This window comes from Sander vitreus, chromosome 5 (genome assembly GCF_031162955.1).
Source record: "Sander vitreus isolate 19-12246 chromosome 5, sanVit1, whole genome shotgun sequence".
Classification (NCBI taxonomy): domain Eukaryota; kingdom Metazoa; phylum Chordata; class Actinopteri; order Perciformes; family Percidae; genus Sander; species Sander vitreus.
The window spans coordinates 15268138-15287586 of NC_135859.1; the positions used below are offsets into that span (position 1 = coordinate 15268138).

At 41.8% G+C, this 19449-nt stretch overlaps 2 protein-coding genes across 2 annotated transcripts; both read right to left on the reverse strand.

Moving 5' to 3' along the window:
- Nucleotides 1–4826: 4826 nt before the first annotated feature.
- Nucleotides 4827–7057, reverse strand: LOC144517608 (arrestin domain-containing protein 4-like). Its single transcript, XM_078249694.1, has 4 exons — nt 6770–7057; nt 6537–6624; nt 6190–6446; nt 4827–5811 (listed from the first exon to the last, which is right to left on the reverse strand). Exons 1-4 carry the CDS (start codon nt 6929–6931, stop codon nt 5683–5685), a joined length of 636 nt encoding a protein of 211 aa, XP_078105820.1. The 5' UTR covers nt 6932–7057; the 3' UTR covers nt 4827–5682.
- Nucleotides 7058–8275: 1218 nt separating this feature from the next.
- Nucleotides 8276–14653, reverse strand: LOC144518119 (arrestin domain-containing protein 3-like). The gene is made up of 6 exons (XM_078250531.1): nt 14298–14653; nt 13317–13377; nt 13082–13229; nt 11379–11475; nt 10201–10457; nt 8276–9544 (listed from the first exon to the last, which is right to left on the reverse strand). The coding sequence occupies exons 1-6, from the start codon at nt 14554–14556 to the stop codon at nt 9296–9298; spliced, it is 1071 nt and encodes a 356-aa protein (XP_078106657.1). The 5' UTR covers nt 14557–14653; the 3' UTR covers nt 8276–9295.
- Between the last annotated feature and the right edge of the window lie 4796 nt (nt 14654–19449).

Sequence of the window (19449 nt, forward strand, 5' to 3'; positions counted from 1 at the left end):
GCAAGTTTTTTGAGAAGAGGCTGCCGTTAAGTGTTCATCAGTTCATTTCGGATGACCGGTTTGTGCGATTATTTTTCCATGCTGAAAAAATATACATAAAAAGACTCATGCAGGGGCACTTTAATTCCCCGACATGGCGACGGCAAGAAAAGGGAGAGAGCTTTTTACTATTTTGGAAACTAGCGCGGACACAGAAAGTAGCACGGTGTGCGACAGCCAAGACTCTCCGCTTAATCTTTCAGCCGATGTGAAGTGGTTTGAAATTCCTTACAGAAAGCCAGACTCGGACGAGGAAGACGAAGTGCGGGAGGAGGACGGCGAGGGGGAGAATGGATTCACGGGCACGGCAGCAGCCGCGGCGGAGACTGCAGACGCGGCCAGCTTCATCGCAGGAGGAGGCTGCAACATAATTCTAGTCACTGGTAGTAGTAATGGGATCAAGCCCGACGAGGAGGAGTACGCGGAGGACTGTTATTATTCTACCTCCACTAACTGCTCTGATACCACCTCAAACGATTCGGATATTGATTTCTCCGATTTGGAGGAGGAGGAGCGCAGGAGTTTTTTCAGCTTTGAAGATGACTCGGACGAGGACTGCACTTCTCTCGACTTCTGGGGCGAACCTGATCAGGTCATTTCAATCGAACCATTCACCGCTGTCAGCGGCCCTCAGCACTCGCTGGGGGACGATGCTGACACCCGTGACTATTTCCGGATACTCTTCCCAGATTCTCTTTTTGAACACATGGTAGAACAAACAAACAAATACGCCCTCTATCGGCAAAGGAGGAGTGGAAAATCAGACCCCCACTGGCACCCCACTGATGTCAGAGAAATGAAAGCTTATGTAGGTCTGAACATTCTTATGGGCATCAATCAGCTTCCAGACACTGGCATGTACTGGGCCAGTGACATTTTCATAGGCAATGCAGGCTTTAAAAAAACAATGACAGCCAGGCGCTTTGAAAAACTCACCCAGTATCTCCAGCTGTGTGACCGTGAGTCTGAGCCTGTGCGTGGAGAGCGTGGGTATGATGCCCTCTTCAAAATCAGGCCTGTCCTTGATGTGGTGGAGAACACCATGTGGGATGCATACACGCCCAATCGCTGTTTAACCATAGACAAGTGTGCCATTGTCATGAAGGGACGTTTCTCCCCCACCCAGTACATGCCCTCCAAGCCCCTGAGGAAAGGGCTGACAGTGTGGATGCTGTGTGACTCGCGCACTGGCTACTGCCACCGGGCCAAGATGTACGTAGGCAAGCCCAGTGAAGATGAAGCAACGGCCTCCCTGACCTACAAGGTGGTGACCTCCCTAGTGCGTGGCCTGGAGGGTCAGTACCACCACCTCTTCATGGACAGCTTCTTCACCTCAGTGCCCCTCCTCCAGCGGCTGCTGAAGGACGGACTGTACGCCTGCGGGCCCACCCAGCCAGGGCGCAGAGGTTACCCAGAGGTGCTGCGCCCCCGTAATGTCGGAAAGCTGTCACAGGGGGAGTTCTACCAGTGCCAGCGTGGCAATCTGGTTGCTACGGTGACACGGGATGTCAAGGTGGTTAGCTGCCTCTCCACCAACTGCGCTCCAGGGATTGTGGGTATCAGTCCAGGCCGGCAGCTGCATGAGACAGATGGGGAGGGCGAAAGTGACAGCATGAACTGCTCCGGTTTGTCGTACGGTGTACCCCGCCCTCTGCCCTTGCTGTTGTACCAGGAGAACATGAGGGGTGTTGACCTGTGTGACCAGCTGAGGGAATGCTACCAGGTTGGCAGGCCATGTAAGAAGTGGTGGCGCTTCTTCCTGTGGTTCTACGTCAATCTGTGCATCGTCAACGCTTACATCATCCTGAGGGAGAGCAGAGGGGGCACGCCACCGGCGGGCTTCAACGGCAAGCAGTTCACCCAGCGCCATTTCCGGGTGCGCCTGGCGCAGCAGCTGATTGGGGACTACCAGGGGGCAAGGGGCATGGAGCGGGCAGCACGCAAGAGACACGCAGATTCACCCATAGAGTACGGACACCGCCTGGAGCGCATGTCGGAGCGCTCTCGTCGCTGCAGGAACTGCACCAACAAGGGACTGCGACATGAAAGTGTGTTCGGCTGCAAGATATGCAATGTCCACCTATGCAGGGGAGGCTGCTTCTCTGAGTTTCATAAATAACATTGAACTGGTTTTTGTTTTTATATCCTTTGTGTAATCAAACAACTTGTGTCAAGGCATTTTTTTTAAACAGTAAAACATTTGTAATTCCAAAGGTTACCACTACAAGTGCACAATATAGTCACACACTTTATGTAGAGCTAGTTTTAGGATAGAAGTATTATTGCACGTATAATAGAGAAAACAAACAAAAAAACTGTAGATTATATTTGAATTAGTATAGAATTTGGCAAATTGCCTTCTGTAACACTAACAGAATTGCCTTGTGTCACTTTTTTATACGTTTAAAATAATGAGAAGGATTTTATATGAAAAAAAGAAGAAATCAAACTTTTCTGCACCTACAATAGATCAGAAAATGTTTACTATGGGAAGTTTATCTCTCTCCTTTTCCAAAATAAAAACTTCATTGTGATGTACTTAACTGAATCATCCGTTTATTTATGTTGTATTAAAAGCATGGGAAACATCACCATAGTTAATATTAAAGTTAATATTAAAGAGGAAAAATATGTTACTATAATAATAAAACGATGAGCATGAAATGTACACTGGTTTAAAATAGGCTCAGCTTTGGTTACTTCTGGTCCTTCACATGAAAATCTGTGTCTCTGGGCCTACAAGGGGACACAGCTTGCAGCAATTAGAGAGTAGAAAAAGCCCCTCAGTACTCTGCAGCCAACGGACCTAGTAGTGCCATTTCTTTCTCCAACCGCAATGCTTACACAGAGCCATCTGTGGCCCTACTCTACTGGGTCCAAAATGTGGCACTTGTCTCTGACATGATTGGAAAATGGAAGAAAGATGACAGAAACCCAGGAACTTCTTTTGGGAGAAGAATATGTATGTCTAATTAGTTAGAGTAAGGGTGAGTGAGGACATTCATTTGAATCATGTAAGTCAGCATGTACACAATTAGGTAAAGGAGGGTGATGGATCAAAGCTATCCCTGCTATCCCAAGAGAGGACAATTGAATTAAGAAATATTTGTGACTAGTGTAAAACATAATGTGTATTTTCATCAAAGCTTTCCTATCCACTCTGTTATCAGGCAGGCAAGCTGAAGGCTGCATGTAGGCAAAGATAGGCCACTTCAGCAGGTCGGACTAGCTGTCTCCTGTGTCTCTTTCTGAGATATGTCTCCCTCTGTAGCACGCTGTCTATCTCTCTCTCTCTCTCTTCTCTCTCTCTTCCTCCTCAGGCTCTGCTGTGCCATCCTACACATTCACTCCACACACACACACACACACACACACACACACACACACACACACACACACACCCACCCTCCCTTCCCCTTCACTCGCTCTTGCTCGCTCTCTCAGCCGTTCCCCAGCTGGGAGAGGGTTAGTCAACTGGACGGCCATCCCGCTGATCTGCGGGAGCCCCTTTGGGGAGTTACCATAGCAACCGTGGCCGATGAAGACAGGGAGTCGCCAGCAGGCCCGCATGGTTGTCATGGTACTAGCTCTGGCTACGGAGGAGGGAGGTGCCAGAGGCCACACCTCCCTACCCCTTCTCCAAAAACCAGGCAAGGCTATGGGGTGTGTGTGTGTGTGTGTGTGTGTGTGTGTGTGTGTGTGTGTGTGTGTGTGTGTTTGCGTGGGGAGGGAAGGAGCTAGCTGGCTGACAGTCTGCACACTGTACACGGAGCCAGACTGGTTACCAGGCAGGCTCTGCTACAGCACAGCCAACACCACGACTGCTGCCAAAAATGAGCAGGATGACATGAAGCTGCTGCTCTGGAGACGTCTTCATGCAGGTGTAGGATTAGAGGAATCTGTCACGCTGTGTTCTGCATCATACCAAAGCTCACTGAACATTTCTATTCTATTTTATTGAAGAACATAAACCACACTGCTGCTTTGCAGATATCTTCATGCAGGTGTAGCAGGCAGAATTAACTCTGCACTGCGTACTGTGCTAGCCTACATAAAACCAGTCCACAAATTTCTATTCAGTCATATTTTCCTTTTTTCAGCATTTGCTGAGTTATGTCAATGGCTGTCAGTCCTCCTCTACCCACATAGTCATTATACTATCAAAGTTATCACCGCTACCTACAATAGCCCTAAGTGATACATTAAAGGCTGTTTGACATATTTGAATGACATTTCATGTGTTTCCACTCAAATATTAATACATTTTCTAACAGACGCAACTAACACACAATGACAAGTCATTTGCAGCAGATGTGAGGTGAAATATGAGCTTAATTTTTCAATTCCCACAACAGCAGTGCAGAGGACATGAACACCAGAACAGTGGGATCTGAAGCCTGTGTATGTTGGTCAGACTTATGCTTTTGTATCATTGTTGTTGATAGTAGAACATTTAAATTCTCTCCTCTGTTTTGTGGGTGTTAAATAGTGAAGACCTATTTGTGTGCCAGAACCAAACACTGTTTTTTTTTCTCTCTCTCTCTCTCTCTCTGGGTAGGTGAGTGTGCTGTATGTTGTGTCACAATAGCCAGATCTAATGTTTCCAGGATGGATCCCAACCATAAAATGCTCAGCTCTCAACATGTTTCCCCTCCTGGGCAGAGAAAGATCTCTGAGTCTCTGTCAAGAACATGGGCCTGGTTTCACTTAAGAACCACTGGTTGGGTAACACATGTAGGCCTACTGTTAGAATCATGAATGTGCCTTTGTTCAATACTTTCCTCTGTTACAAAATGAGTCCATGGACAGGGATGAGTGTGAGAAACCCCTAACATTTGATTCTCAGAACCTACTGAGTCATCGTTTGTCTCTGTGCTGCGATGTATGAATGTTCATTCTCAACAGCCATGATTGTGAGGAGATGACGAATTACTTCTTAAATGTACATTATTATTATCATCTGTTCAAATTAATTAGTAGGCCTAGGCCTTTTTATACAGAATAATCCTTTCTTCACCTTAACAATCTATTAAAAATACTAGTTCATCTTGCCATTTAAACTCAGCTTTTTATATACTCAAGTGCAGCGATGGGAAGTAACTAAGTTAAGTAAAGTGAGTTGTTAGCAGTTCCACCTAATTCTCCAATATTTTACAAAAAATGCAAAGATTAGACAATATTCCAAAAATGAAAAGAGATTTGTGCAGCAAACATATTTTTCTCTTCATTGCTACCCCAATAAAATGAAACTACCTCAAAACTAGCTCCAGCTCAACCAGCTCGACTAGTAAAATGCTATGCATCAGTATTCATTTAATAATGTTATAGATGATAATATGCCAGATACATGCGTGACTGCCATGCATTATTTCTACATTGTGGTGTTGGTACTTTTACTTAACGTAAAGGATCTGAGTAGTTGGATGTATTAAGTACATACTGAACACCTAAAAGAATCAACTGTTACTACTTAGTGACACACATCTCCATCTAGTGGACAAGAGAACATACAGTGAATTCTCAGGCGCTTGAGGTAGTTTAAACTTATTTAAATGTTGCTATATTGAATGGTTATTCTGAGTCCTGCTGCTTCTTGTCATAGCACATGCACACCACTGTCTCTGGAGCTAATGCATATTTTTTTTAAGCAGGAAGCTTTCTAAACCAGATGGATCTCTTTGGTTTTTGTTGATGTGGTTTTGGCAAACCCAACAGAATGACCAGAGGAAGTTTGATCTCTGAGTCTCTTGCCAGAGGGACATCAAGAGTGACCTGCAACCAAATAAAACACAACTTTTAATAATTCATCTTCTCCATTTTTCATTGTGCTGTATGATTTTTTTGCTCTGGCTCTCTGTCACTACATCAGTTTTGAGCTGATAGAAAAGTTTGGGCTGTAATATGACACTTTGTCCTACATGCACTCATCATTAGTGTGTAGACAAGCCATGAGGCCTGTCCTCTTTAACCCCTCCTCCTCCCTCTTTCTCTCTCTGTCTCTCCTCCGCATACAGCCACGGTGTGGTGCTATTGTCATATTCCTTCTGATCTTGACAAAAAGTCATGTGTTTTTGCAACCACTCTATATCCAAGCCAGCTGTATTTTTAATAAGTGAATCATCGATGACACAATATACACAATACAAATACCTTGAGTTCGTACTCGAGCTTCATCATGCAGCAGTTGAAGAAGGTAGAGTGGAGCTGTGGAGGGATACTCAGAACTTTGGTTATGGTCTGACTGGTCTCAGCGGGAACAGCGTCTCCTGTAGCAAAGAGGGTGTCATTTGTGTGAACGATCCTCTTTGACTGAGCAACAAAGGTCTGCTTTTCACACAAGTAGAACTTGGGTGTTACTGTGCGTGCAGAGTCGTTGAGTACCTCTACAGAGACTCCTATCGCATCACCTATTTATATTTAGGAGAAAAACATCATTAATGTTTAAGTTAAGGCCAGCCAGAAAATAAAAATTCTTATTTCTTATTAAATCTGTTTACCTTGCTTTACTCCCATTTTTTCTGAGCTAACATTGATGGTAACCTTTGCAGAGCCATAAAATGAAATCCTGGTCGCATATTGTTGCTCCTACCAAATGGAAACATACGCCAAATAGCTGCATAGATGATTATTACAACATATAATAATAGTATAATAATAAAGCTACTGGACACACAATAACTAAAATATTGAACTGATTCAAGTAAAATGGCAAATTAATTCCATACAGTACCTTAAGTCCAATGATTATCATTTCTGATTTGGAGGCAAAGGGGAACTTGGTCAGAAAAGGGAACTCAGTCTTGGTTTTGTGGACGAGCCAGATTGACTGAGTCAGCTGTGCTCGCAAACTGTATGTAATTTTGCCGCATTTCCCCTGGTAAGATGAAGGCATATCTCTGTAGGGAAATAGTCCAAATACATAAGGGGGATTATTATATTTCACCAGCTGATAAGGAAGTGTTTATTATGGTTATAAATATATATTTTACACGCACGTATTTGGAATCACAAAGGTGAATGGATACACATTTCTCCCAGGGCGGAGGATTTCTGAACCTTATAAAAAAGAATAAAAAGAAACATTGCTGTTAAACACACTTTTATCAGTTTGTTAACACACTATAAAATATCTATCAATTCAAAAGCTTTAAGCGCTCTTTCTTTTTTGGTAGAAGAGAGTGACAGTACTAACCATCTCCTTTGTTCTTATCCTGAAGAATAATATGTTCAAAATGAAAGTATATCTTCTTGTCACTGTGCATCCCTGTGGCTTGTCCTTCTTGTTGATGCCATGTCACCTTAGCTTTTCCTTTGGCTTTGACCAAAAAACACTGCACTTTGGTTTCCTTGCTGGTCAATACTGTCACCCTGCCAGACAGGATGTCCCCGGGAGAGAAGGTGCCTCGTTCATTCACCTTGTTGTAATCCACTGAAATATGCTTTACAGTCATGATAAGACTAAATCAAATAACCGTCCCAAAGGTTGTGGAGTGGAAGCACGATGACGATGCTCCTTGTTGTGTAGAATAATCCCTGTAAATCTACTGGAAACTGGTTTAAATTGATCCACAGTGGTATTGAAGTGGGACCTTTTGCTAATGAGTAAGGATCAAGCAAGGCTGGCATATACACTGTAGCAATGGACTTCTCCAGAAGCTATCTGTGGTGTCTCACATGACCATGTGATCATGAGCTGCAGGTGTCACTTTCACACAGGTAACTCTAGCCAGCAGCCTTGCAGGCTAAATTAGGCCAAATAAATTGAGATTGACGTCATGGATGTACTAAGACAAAAGATTCCAGTATGCTGTATGTGTGAATATTCATTTATATTCCTCAGTGAATACTACTGAAACCAATGTAAAAGCCACAATGTAGCACTACATAATCCATACTTTATCAATAACGTGTCTAACTCTTGATGTAAATTAAAAGAATAATAGAGAACCTTTACCTGGCAGGAATACAATATTGATGTTTTAGGCAGGCATGACGCATGCTAAATTTGCACATATTAAGGAAATGCACATAAGCATTTAGAGCATATTCCTTTCTTTCTTCTAGTGCTAACAGATTCAGAGGAAATACCCATTCAAGATTTCTGTGGACCATAACTTAGTGCTGTCTACCTACGCAAATGCATCTGAATATAATTAAAACGTTACATTTTTCCTGTTGGTTTATTGAATTTTTACTTTTCCACTGACATCAATAAAATGATAAGTTGAAACACAAGTTTGAGTTTAGGCATATTTACTGTTCAAATAATGCAAATGTATACAGGTACAAATATACAGCCAATTCACTTTTGTGATATTTGATATAACAAATAAACTAAAGTATAGCTATTCAAGATACTGAGAAAATGTATACCATTTTGAATCCATCTATTGATAACAATTTTTTTTTACAGTTTAACAGTAGGCTATGTTTAGTCAACAGTAGTTCTGTTCATCATGGCCCTTTATGGATATTGATTTAAGCAGGCTGATAAAAAGTTAGTATTTACATATTCTTGCTTTGCCAGACCCTCCTCCAAAGTGCGCTGAAGGAGGGTCTGGTTACTCCACATAGCTTTTGGGGATGGGAGGAAAACGTGCTCTGGTTTATTGGCATTTCTATAAACCAATCAGAATCGTCATGGGCGGTGCTAAACTCCACACAGAGCCGCTGCAAAATAGTTGTGTGAGAGAAAACTCAGATTGAACAGATAGTCTAGCTAGCTGTCTCAATTTACCCTGCAGAGACCTGAGGAGCAGTCAACAATAATCCTCATAAATCCATCGAATTTAAAATTCCATCACAAAGAAAGCAGAAGGAAACAGAAAATACATGCATCCGGCGGAATTTCCTGCAGCACCGGAGCAATCCCGGAGGTGGAACGCGAAGGATATAGACTAGTATTTTACATAACACCAAAATTCCAACATATGGACATCAATACAGTTCAGTGGAATAAAAAAAATTAAATTTGGCATTAACATTAGCAACTGACCAATAATCATATGGTTACTATTATTAGCAATCTCCAAACCAACTTTTGGCACTGAAGTTTTTATTTATTTATTTATTTGTTTGTTTGTTTGGATCCTCATTAGCCACTACCAAGGTGGCAACTACTCTTCCTGGGGTCAGCCCAAGAAAGCATTACATCATAATGTAAAACAAAAATCAAATGAAGCTACTAATGACTAATGGTGCTCGAGTTGCATTGTGGTTAATCTAAGCACAGTGCAATGCTAAAACGATGGCGTATTTAAAGTGCACTCGCATATTTGCTAGGGTACATTGCATATGCTTCATATGGAGGTGGGGGATCCACTTCTTGGGGTGCTGCTTGTGCTTGTGATGCCGTACCCCAGGGTGCTTGGTCTGGGTCCCCACATGCTTTAAATCCAAAGCCAGCAGCAGCAGGTGGTTTCATAACAGGAACCTCAAAGGAAGGTAGGATGACTATAGGGAGTTTGATCTCTGGGTCTGAAGCAAATTTGACATCTAGATAGATCTGTGAAAATACAAAGTTGATGTTATATTGTTGGATTTGTCTTCTTTGCATCACCAGAAATCTTCTGCAGTATTAATCTATTCAAGTCAGTGGGGGATTTTTAAGTTTCTTACAGTATTCCTTTGTTTTGTCACTAGAGGCTCCTTCTTGTTTACTGTATGGTTTCATTCTCTTGAGTTTGTTGAGTTCATTAGTGTTTATAAGCGTTTCCTGAATTGATTAGGTTTATATGTGCTCTGCCTTTTTTATAAGTTACTTTTAGTATTTGTTTTGTCATTTTACCAACAGTCAGTGAAGAAAATGCTCCCTTTGTCCTTCTATCTATTTTAGATCATGGCACAGCTTGAATAGGATTTGTTTTTGCAATATCAGTATTTGATTTTTAGGTCACCTGTGACTTATAAATTAAACCTCATTCACAAAGCACAAATAAAACAGATTAAACAATGAAAACAGAGACAAAGAAAAGCCCCACAAGCTTCCTATTAGTAGCTATTCAAACAAAACAGTAGTCAAGCATATGAACAGAAGAATGGCTCAAATACAGGATCTATCATTTGACCATATATATATATATATATATATATATATATATATATATATATATATATATATATAGTGTGTGTCTATATAGTGATATATATAGTGAAGTTTACCCTCAGCCTGTACTCCAGCTTGATGATGGAGCAGTTCAAGATGGAGGGAGGTAGCTCCGTGGGGATGGAGATCACCTTGGACACAGTCTCTTTCCCAGAGGATGCAACAGCCTCACTCATCTCCTTAATGATCTTCTCTTTTTGAAATCTCCTGTGACCCTGGGCGAAGAAACTCTCCTTCTTATACAGTATGAATTTGGGCTTCGCTGAACGAGTTGAGTGGTTGCTGACTTCAACTGTGACTTGGAGAGCCTCGCCTTTAAAATGGAGAAAAGAAAGCTAGTCAATTTCTAAACCTAAACAGTACATTGACGTGGTATGAAGAGCGACAAAGACCGCATAGAGAGGAGGTCAGGTTGGATTGATGGGTCAACAAACACATCACTTTCCCCCAAGAGGCCACTGTTTGTGTCAGTGTCCCATGTGAAAGCAAAAGTCAACGTTGACTTATTTTAACTTAACCAGGATCTATTCCTAAACCTAACCAAGTAACTTAACCAAGTAGTTTTGGTGCTTAAACAACTAATTCAAACAGACTTATTTTAAGCCAACCCATAATCCTTTCCTAAACCTTACCAAGTTTTGGTCCCTAAAGATCGCCACTGGCTATTGTCTCTCAGATGAGAGAGTTTATGGAAACTAGCACCCTGATACTGATTGGCATGTCCCAGTCATCCTTATTTCCATGGCTGGGGCATGATCAGTTTACCTTGAGAGTGCAACAAAGGCAAAAACTTGTTGTTAGACCTGTTTTGGCGCTGCCCCACACCTTACATCCTGTGCATTGTTGTGTAATCTGTTGGCTTCAAGTTCGCAGCAAGTCCAATGCACACTGGTTGGTAATCTAGCTGCCTTTAAAGAGAAAGATTTCAGCAGTTGGAGGAAGAACAGTTGTAGTTGTAATGTCATCTTCCTATCATGATTTAAATACAGCTCAATCAATAGTGTTAAGATGCAGCACAGTAAATATGAGCTTGCATTTTGAAGTATGGAACTACTGCAGCGTCGAGGAATAAGGTTCTCTTCTGTCAGTGCAGAGTCATTCTCATTACCTGTAGTCCCAGGAGTGGTCTCTAATAGAACCATTTCTACATGACACTGTTGACTGATTAACCAGGTTTCTCACAGGTTTTGAAGGAGTAAAGTGATACCAAAAAAAAGTTTGTAACTCATATTACCTTGCTTGTATCCCATCTGCTTGGTGTGAACATCCATTGAAATGTTTCCAGAGCCAAAAACGTTGACAGATTTATCCTTGCAACCATTCTGAGGTTCCTAAAAGAACAGACCCCACCTCAGATTAACATACAGTGGGGCAGAAAAGTATTTAGTCAGCCACCAATTGTGCAAGTTCTCCCACTTAAAAAGATGAGAGAGGCCTGCAATTTTCATCATAGGTACAAATCCAGAAAATCACATTGTAGGATTTTTAATGAATTTATTTGCAAATTATGGTGGAAAATAAGTATTTGGTCAATAACAAAAGTTCATCTCAATACTTTGTTATATACCCTTTGTTGGCAATGACAGAGGTCAAACGTTTTCTGTAAGTCTTCACAAGGTTTTCACACACTGTTGCTGGTATTTTGGCCCATTCCTCCATGCAGATCTCCTCTAGAGCAGTGAGGTTTTGGGACTGTCGCTGGGCAACACGGACTTTCAACTCCCTTCAAAGATTTTCTATGGGGTTGAGATCTGGAGACTGGCTAGGCCACTCCAGGACCTTGAAATGCTTCTTACAAAGCCACTCCTTTGTTGTCCGGGCGGTGTGTTTGGGGTCATTGTCATGCTGAAAAACCCAGCCACGTTTCATCTTCAATGCCCTTGCTGATGGAAGGAGGTTTTCACTCAAAATCTCACGATACATGGCCCCATTCATTCTTTCCTTTACACGGATCAGTCGTCCTGGTCCCTTTGCAGAAAAACAGCCCCAAAGCATGATGTTTCCACCCCCATGCTTCACAGTAGGTATGGTGTTCTTTGGATGCAACTCAGCATTCTTTCCCCTCCAAACACGACGAGTTGAGTTTTTACCAAAAAGTTCTATTTTGGTTTCATCTGACCATATGACATTCTCCCAATCCTCTTCTGTATCATCCAAATGCTCTCTAGCAAACTCCAGACGGGCCTGGACATGTACTGGCTTAAGCAGGGGGACACGTCTGGCACTGCAGGATTTGAGTCCCTGGCGGCGTAGTGTGTTACTGATGGTAGCCTTTGTTACTTTGGTCCCAGCTCTCTGCAGGTCATTCACTAGGTCCCCCCGTGTGGTTCTGGGATTTTTGCTCACCGTTCTTGTGATCATTTTGACCCCACGGGGTGAGATCTTGCATGGAGCCCCAGATCGAGGGAGATTATTAGTGGTCTTGTATGTCTTCCATTTCCTTATAATCGCACAGTTGATTTCTTCACACCAAGCTGCTTACCTATTGCAGATTCAGTCTTCCCAGCCTGGTGCAGGTCTACAATTTTGTTTCTGGTGTCCTTTGACAGCTCTTTGGTCTTGGCCATAGGTGCCATTAATACAGGTAATGAGTGGAGGACAGAGGAGCCTCTTAAAGAAGAAGTTACAGGTCTGTGAGAGCCAGAAATCTTGCTTGTTTGTAGGTGACCAAATACTTATTTTCTCGAGGAATTTGCAAATAAATTCATTAAAAATCCTACAATGTGATTTTCTGGATTTGTTTTTCTCATTTTGTCTCTCATAGTTGAAGTGTACCTATGATGAAAATTACAGGCCTCTCTCATCTTTTTAAGTGGGAGAACTTGCACAATTGGTGGCTGACTAAATACTTTTTTGCCCCACTGTAGTTAGACAATTGTCTCTTCTGCTTAGGCAACATTGGTTGCAGTTTCAAAGATAGCCTAAATGATTACTTACCATAAGTCCGGGAGTATCCATGTCTGCTTTGGACACAAATGTGAAATGGGTGTTAACCTTTTTTGTCAGCTTCATTGATTGGTGAAGCTCTGCCTTCAATTTATGAACAATGTTGCCTATGGAGGATTTGAAAGACGATGGAATTTTTCTGTAAGTACAATAATAGAATATTGAAAGAACCTGAAAATAAGTCAAACATCAATTCTAAAATAAAGACTAAGTAAAGAATAGGCACCTGTCAGGAATCTTAAAGGAAAAGGGAAATGCATGTCTTCCTTTACCAATGACTTCAGTGCCTGGAACAGAATTAGGAATCATTTAAGCTACAGTTGGTAACTTAAAATGAAAATAACTTTTCATATTTGCTCAAACTCTCACTATATACTGACAGTACTACATGAATTAGATAATCAATGGAAAAATCACATTCCTCTGCCTCTTCCTGGTGCTCCTAATGGCGTCAGGAAAACAAACAATCAGACACAGTGTCAATGACTGCTAGAGAGCTGCAATCAAACTGTCACACTAGGCGGCGCTGATCAAATATAAATCAAGATCCTGTTACTGCATTGCCTATTTTTCACCTCAAATGTTTTCAGATACATATTTTAGTGTACTGTTTAGCTGTAAAGTATGTGCTAAGTTTTGGCTCAACTTGGTTACAAACTACAGCTACGGTTTTGATTGTTTGCCACAGTGGAAACTTGCAAATGCCATTAGAAACACTAGAGAGAGGCAGAACATGATTCTTTCAAAGATTTTCAGTCTCATGTGATAATTAATAATAATGATAATAATAATAATAATAATCAGCATATAGTCATAGGCACAGTTGCAAGGGGGTATGTGGAAAACAGAGTAGCTCAACTAGTTTGAACAAAATTTAAATTATGATTTGATTAAAGAATATATTTAAATATTAACAATTATAATTGTTACACCAGTTACACCTGAACACATTTCTAACATACATTGGGAATCGATAAAGGAGTACATGAGTTTCTCTGGGGATACCTCAGACCAAAAAGGTTGGAAACCACTGACACATATGACATTTCAGCAAATATGACAAAAGATTACTTCTCTAAGTTACCTACTGAACCTTTTACATCATATTAATAATGGATCATTATCTAAGTCATTGCATTAGCAAAAGTACAATGTAGGCTATGGCATGATTGCATTCAATTCAATTCAATTGCATTTAATACGTTACCATCTTCTCTTGCTGCTCTCAAAATATGATGTTTGACATCATAATATTTCTCATCAGACCAGTACACATGATGTTGATTTTGCCCGTAATGTTCAGACCAGCAGACCCGAGCTTTTCCCTTTGCTATAAAAACAAGCGACTGGATTTTAGTTTCCTTAGAAACCTCCACGATAATTCTACCATTAATGGTATCTCCATTCGAGAAGGTGTTTTTGTTATTGATGGCATCATATTCAATTGAGAAGTTTTTGATGGTCATTTTCCTCAGAGAAATACACAGTGGAAAATCCAAATCTCCTGTAAAACCAGGAGGAAAGTTAAGGCTTGTAAACCCTGAACAGCTGCTCCTCACTGTTTATATCTGTTCTCAGGCATGTGAATGTTGTTGAACCTGTTTATCTTGTGTGTGCCCAAAGGTGGGCGGCACAAATGCACAAAGGGGGAGTGGTAGCATTCAGCCCTGCAAACTCACCACAGTTTACCAAACAATTAAAAAATATCTTAAAGTGCTCATATTATGCTCATTTTCAGGTTCATAATTGTATTTAGAGGTTGTACCAGGATAGGTACAATATTTCTGTTGTACTGCACATTGCTGCAGCTACTGTTTTCACCCTGTGTGTTGAGCTCTCTGTTTTAGCTACAGAGTGAGGCATCTCACTTCTATTCCATCTTTGTTGGGAGTCGCACATACGCAGTACCTAGGACTACTACCCAGTCAGAAGCAGAGTATGAGGGCATGCCACGCTAGCAGCTAGGCAAGCATTATAACCAAGGGGGTAAGCAAGCATCTGAAAAGCGTACCTCCTATGGGGAGGTTCATAGGCTAACAAGCCATCACCTTCTGCTAGCATTCCATTGACTGCCATTCATTTTGGCGTCACTTTGACAGTGAATAACTTTACATCTGAAGCATTTAAAGACTATTTGTCCATTCTTTATTGCTAAAGAAACACAACAATGTATAAAAGGCTCCATTACCTTGTATATCACATTATGGCCCCGTAGCAGCCGTTTTTATAAAAATAGGCTAAGGATTGTGTCATAACCATGCAACTTACTGTCGCATAGTAGAGAAATTACCGTATAAGCTCGCAGGCAATCGGGGGGACGTGGAGGCATACAGTCAAAATGACAAAAAAATGAATAAGAATACTTACCAAAAGTTGCTCCTGCTCTTACGCTCATGGACAGCTCCTGCTCACGCTCTCCGTCTCTGCAAGATTGAATGATTGAGATTTCTCTTGGCACAGCCACCAGAAGACTTACAACTTTCAGACAGGTTGCTCACGTCACATCTACGTTGTCAAGCTCAGTTTGAGGCTGCGCAGCAACACTCAGCCATCACCGGAAAAGTGCTTCTAATTGACTTCACTGGTATCCGTGGAAGTCTATGGCGTCGCTTTGTCCATTTCTTTAACTGTCTATGATTATAACGTGTGTTTCAAAGTGACGCACATTTTTCATGGAAAAAGATATACGACACAATAAAGGAAGGGGAAAAAGCATTATATGAGCACTTTAAATTGCAAATGGATAAAGTCATAGTCAAAGCAATCTATCTCTGTTGTCGAGAATGAGCATGTCTTGATAACCATCTCATTGGGCAGAGTATAATACCTGTATTTATAACCTGGGTTTATGATGTCACATGAACATGACATGCAAACTCTACTGTAAATGTTGCACATACTGTTTGACATAATGGGATTTTAGTCCAAATAAAGTTTACAGTTGAGTGAACTAAATATTCTCTAAATATCTTCTCTTAACCAAAAGCTACAGTCAGAAGAAAGGGACTGTAGGTGTTAGTGTGACACGGCAGAGTATTTGTGTTTGGTTCTAGATTTTTTTGCAAGTGTGTTTTGGTTTGCTGTGCTAGTACGTTCTACTACGCTGATGAGGAAATTAGATGGGGAAGAAGGAAGAAACACCCTGTTTTGATACCGCTGTTTATGCCAACCACTGGGAAAGTGGCGATGCAGTTGAGAAGTTAAGTGTTTCACTGTAACAATTCAAATATCATGATAGTCAGTGGTGTTTTCAAACCATCTACTAGAGGTGGGTGGATCGATCCAAATATCGATAATATCGATACCAACCACTACCGTCTACTGGCAGTATTTTTCCTGTGATAGAGTTGCCGAAGAGGAAGTGGTGGAGCGCTTTGAAGAGGACTGGCAAAGCCGAAGGCCCGTTCTCCACTAACTGAACTGATCAAAGACAAGGCAGAGACAACGAACCTGTGCAGCTGCACACAGAACAATGAACTCCTGGATTCCTGTTCAGTAACCGAGTTGAGCTTCCAGTGGCGTAACGAGCCAACACCGGGCCCCTAAGCAGGATTATCAAGGCGGGCCCCCCTACTACAGCACGTGATGACGGCGCAATGTCCACGAGTAGGCTACCATCAATAGGACAGGATAGGATCATAGAGACACAGCATATAAGAGATGAGATGACTGACAAAATCAGGAGTAGCCTACGCGCACCACAACAACAACAACAACAACAACAAAAACACTGGTGAATGTGCACCATAACACATGAATGTCACAACACAACGATGTCTTTTGTATGTTTGTTGCAATCAAGTTGCAGAAGACAGTGAAAGTTGCAAAAACAGTTTTTTGTATAGTTCTTTAAAAAAAAAAAAAAAAAAGGAAACTTGTTTTGGGAAGAATAATAATTATTACTATTAATTAATTACTCTGGGCTGAGATTTCCTAGGAACCTTACCAAAAAGGCTCAGGATGCTGCAAATGTTGGTATAATATGAAAATGGCTGGTGGATTTAAGACAAAAAGTAATAATTTATTTGAACATATGTGTCAGTGGCTTGTTGATCTTGACATTGTTAGTTAATTTCCTAACCTGGGCTGGGACACACATTCATACGGTTTAATAAAGTACTTATTGGACTTTAACTTAGCATTGCACTTACAATAACGAGTGTAGCTGTCCTCAATTTAGGTCATCCTGTACGTCTCATCTCCGGTTTTTCCTCCATCCACCGTGTGTGTGTGTGTGTGTGTGTGTGTGTGTGTGTGTGTGTGTGTGTGTCAGTCGCGGGGGGAACTCAGCAGCTCCGCCCGCTGCAGAGATCAGACAGGATGTAAACAGCAGCAGTTTTCAGTGACTTTAGAGTGAAAAAACGTTACAGCGTACATTGATGTTAAAATGTATACAGGTTGGCAGGACGGTCTGAAATGTTCTGCACGGTCTTTCGTTGTACGTTTTGTTGGTAAATGTGAGATGTTCGAGTCACACATGTGAAGAGAACGGTCTCTGAAACAAGGAAATTAATTTGACCCGTTCTCACTCCCGCTTGGTCAGTGGCCAAATGCGATAGGGGGCCCCGGCTGTCAATCAATATCTTCCAGTCACGCGGGCCCCTGATTAGTCCGGGCCCGTAAGCACCGCTTACCCTGCTTACCGTTAGTTACGCGTCTGTGAGCTTCCCCACATTTGCTTTTGTATGGACTTCCGATTTTGGTTCTTTTTTTGTTTTTTTTAAGATATGACCTTAAGTTTTGTTTTAAAAACTTGTCCTGTGATAAAATAAATTATTTGATCCTACCCTGTGCTTGTCATTGTTTCTTTGGGTTGCCATGCATTGCTCTCCCTTGTGTAAAACAACCTAGGCCTACCAAGTAAATTGTTTTGATTTTAAGAGTTCCTAGACTCTAGTAAAACTAGGAGGTGTTGTCAGACAACATTTGAAGTAAATCTGCCGTGCCACTCGCCTGGTGGCACGGCCTTTTAAAATGTCAATGACGTCATACACATATACGGCCAGAGATACTGCTTTACTGCAAGCTCTGAGTCGCTTCCTTTGTTCTCTCGAAGCATCGACAACACAGCTGACAGGTTAGCCTCTCCCTGTTAATACAACACAGCTGACAGGTTAGCCTCTCCCTGTTAATACAACACAGCTGACAGGTTAGCCTCTCCCTGTTAATACAACACAGCTGACAGGTTAGCCTCTCCCTGTTAATACAACACAGCTGACAGGTTAGCCTCTCCCTGTTAATACACGTGCTAGAAAGAGGTTTGCTAATGTTTTAAAGACCACGCCGAAATTTTCACTCTGACATTCTGGTTCTGCTTTGGATGCCATCAAGCGGGATCTCCGATCGTAATCAGTCCTTCACTGACCAATCAGCATTCATTAGCAGAATGCTAGCGTGTTATGGGCAACAACGACTCAACCTGTAAGAAATCGAAAGGACACAAGTACTCGTTCATTCAACTTTTGACCTATAATTCATGTTGAACTTGCAAAAAGTACAATCAAATCTGAGATTTCTCAACGACAATCAGGCGAAAGAGACAAATTTAGCCGTCTAGCTCCATAGAGTCCCATTCATTTAGCACTGGACCGCGATCACCCCCAGTGGAACTCTGGTGGAACTGCAACCAAATTTGGTACAATGGGGCTGAATAGGGAATGGAACGGCTTTCCGTCGACGGGCTTTGGTAACATATATGTGCTAACTAGTGTTCGCTAGCAATCTCGCTCTCTCTCTCTCTCAAAAAGCTGTTCCACTTAGCGCTCCCCCTAGAGGCCTGGAGAACTTCCGTTGTGTAAAGTGGATGCAGTGTTTTTCTGTTACATTTCTTTTCGGGGTTTGTGTGCTTTTCATTTTGCATCGTTTCTATATTTGCAGCGCGTTTATGTACTTGGTTTTGTTATGTGTATTTTCATCGTGTTTGATAAATGCTGCGCATGTGTTGTCAAATTAATGAAAATGTTTTCTTAATTTTCTTGCGTTTTGTCTATTTGCATTAGTTTTTTTTAGTTGCAGTGCGTTTGTCCCACCGTACCGATGACCTCCAGGAAAGACTGGCGTTGGCGAGTGAGGCTAGCAACCTAATTCGCAACACTTACAAGAAAACTGCGAAACAGAACAATATGCAATACCCCCAGATTCTCACTAGAGTGGGGGAGGATGAGAGACTCAATGGGACAGACAAAACGGTAACAGCTACAGAAAACGCACGAATAACGAGACGGCTCACCCAAACCACACTGAAGCCATCTTGGATTTGTGAAATTTGTGTTGCAATTGCAACGGCTGGCCAGTGTTTGGCAGTGTATGGACTGGTGGCTGATGTGCAATTCCCATAAGTTATTTATTGCTGTCGGAGT

Excerpts from the sequence above, each read along its gene's own strand:
- LOC144517608 (XM_078249694.1), bottom strand. The coding sequence starts at position 6,931 with ATGCCTTCATCTTACCAGGGGAAATGCGGCAAAATTACATACAGTTTG. Across the intron at positions 6,447-6,536 it reads AAAAATGGGAGTAAAGCAAG|GTGATGCGATAGGAGTCTCT; the intron begins GTAAACAGATTT and ends AAATATAAATAG. Across the intron at positions 5,812-6,189 it reads AGCTCGAGTACGAACTCAAG|GTCACTCTTGATGTCCCTCT; the intron begins GTATTTGTATTG and ends ATTTGGTTGCAG.
- LOC144518119 (XM_078250531.1), bottom strand. The coding sequence starts at position 14,556 with ATGACCATCAAAAACTTCTCAATTGAATATGATGCCATCAATAACAAA. Across the intron at positions 13,230-13,316 it reads TCCTTTAAGATTCCTGACAG|AAAAATTCCATCGTCTTTCA; the intron begins GTGCCTATTCTT and ends TTGTACTTACAG. Across the intron at positions 10,458-11,378 it reads GCAGATGGGATACAAGCAAG|GCGAGGCTCTCCAAGTCACA; the intron begins GTAATATGAGTT and ends TCCATTTTAAAG.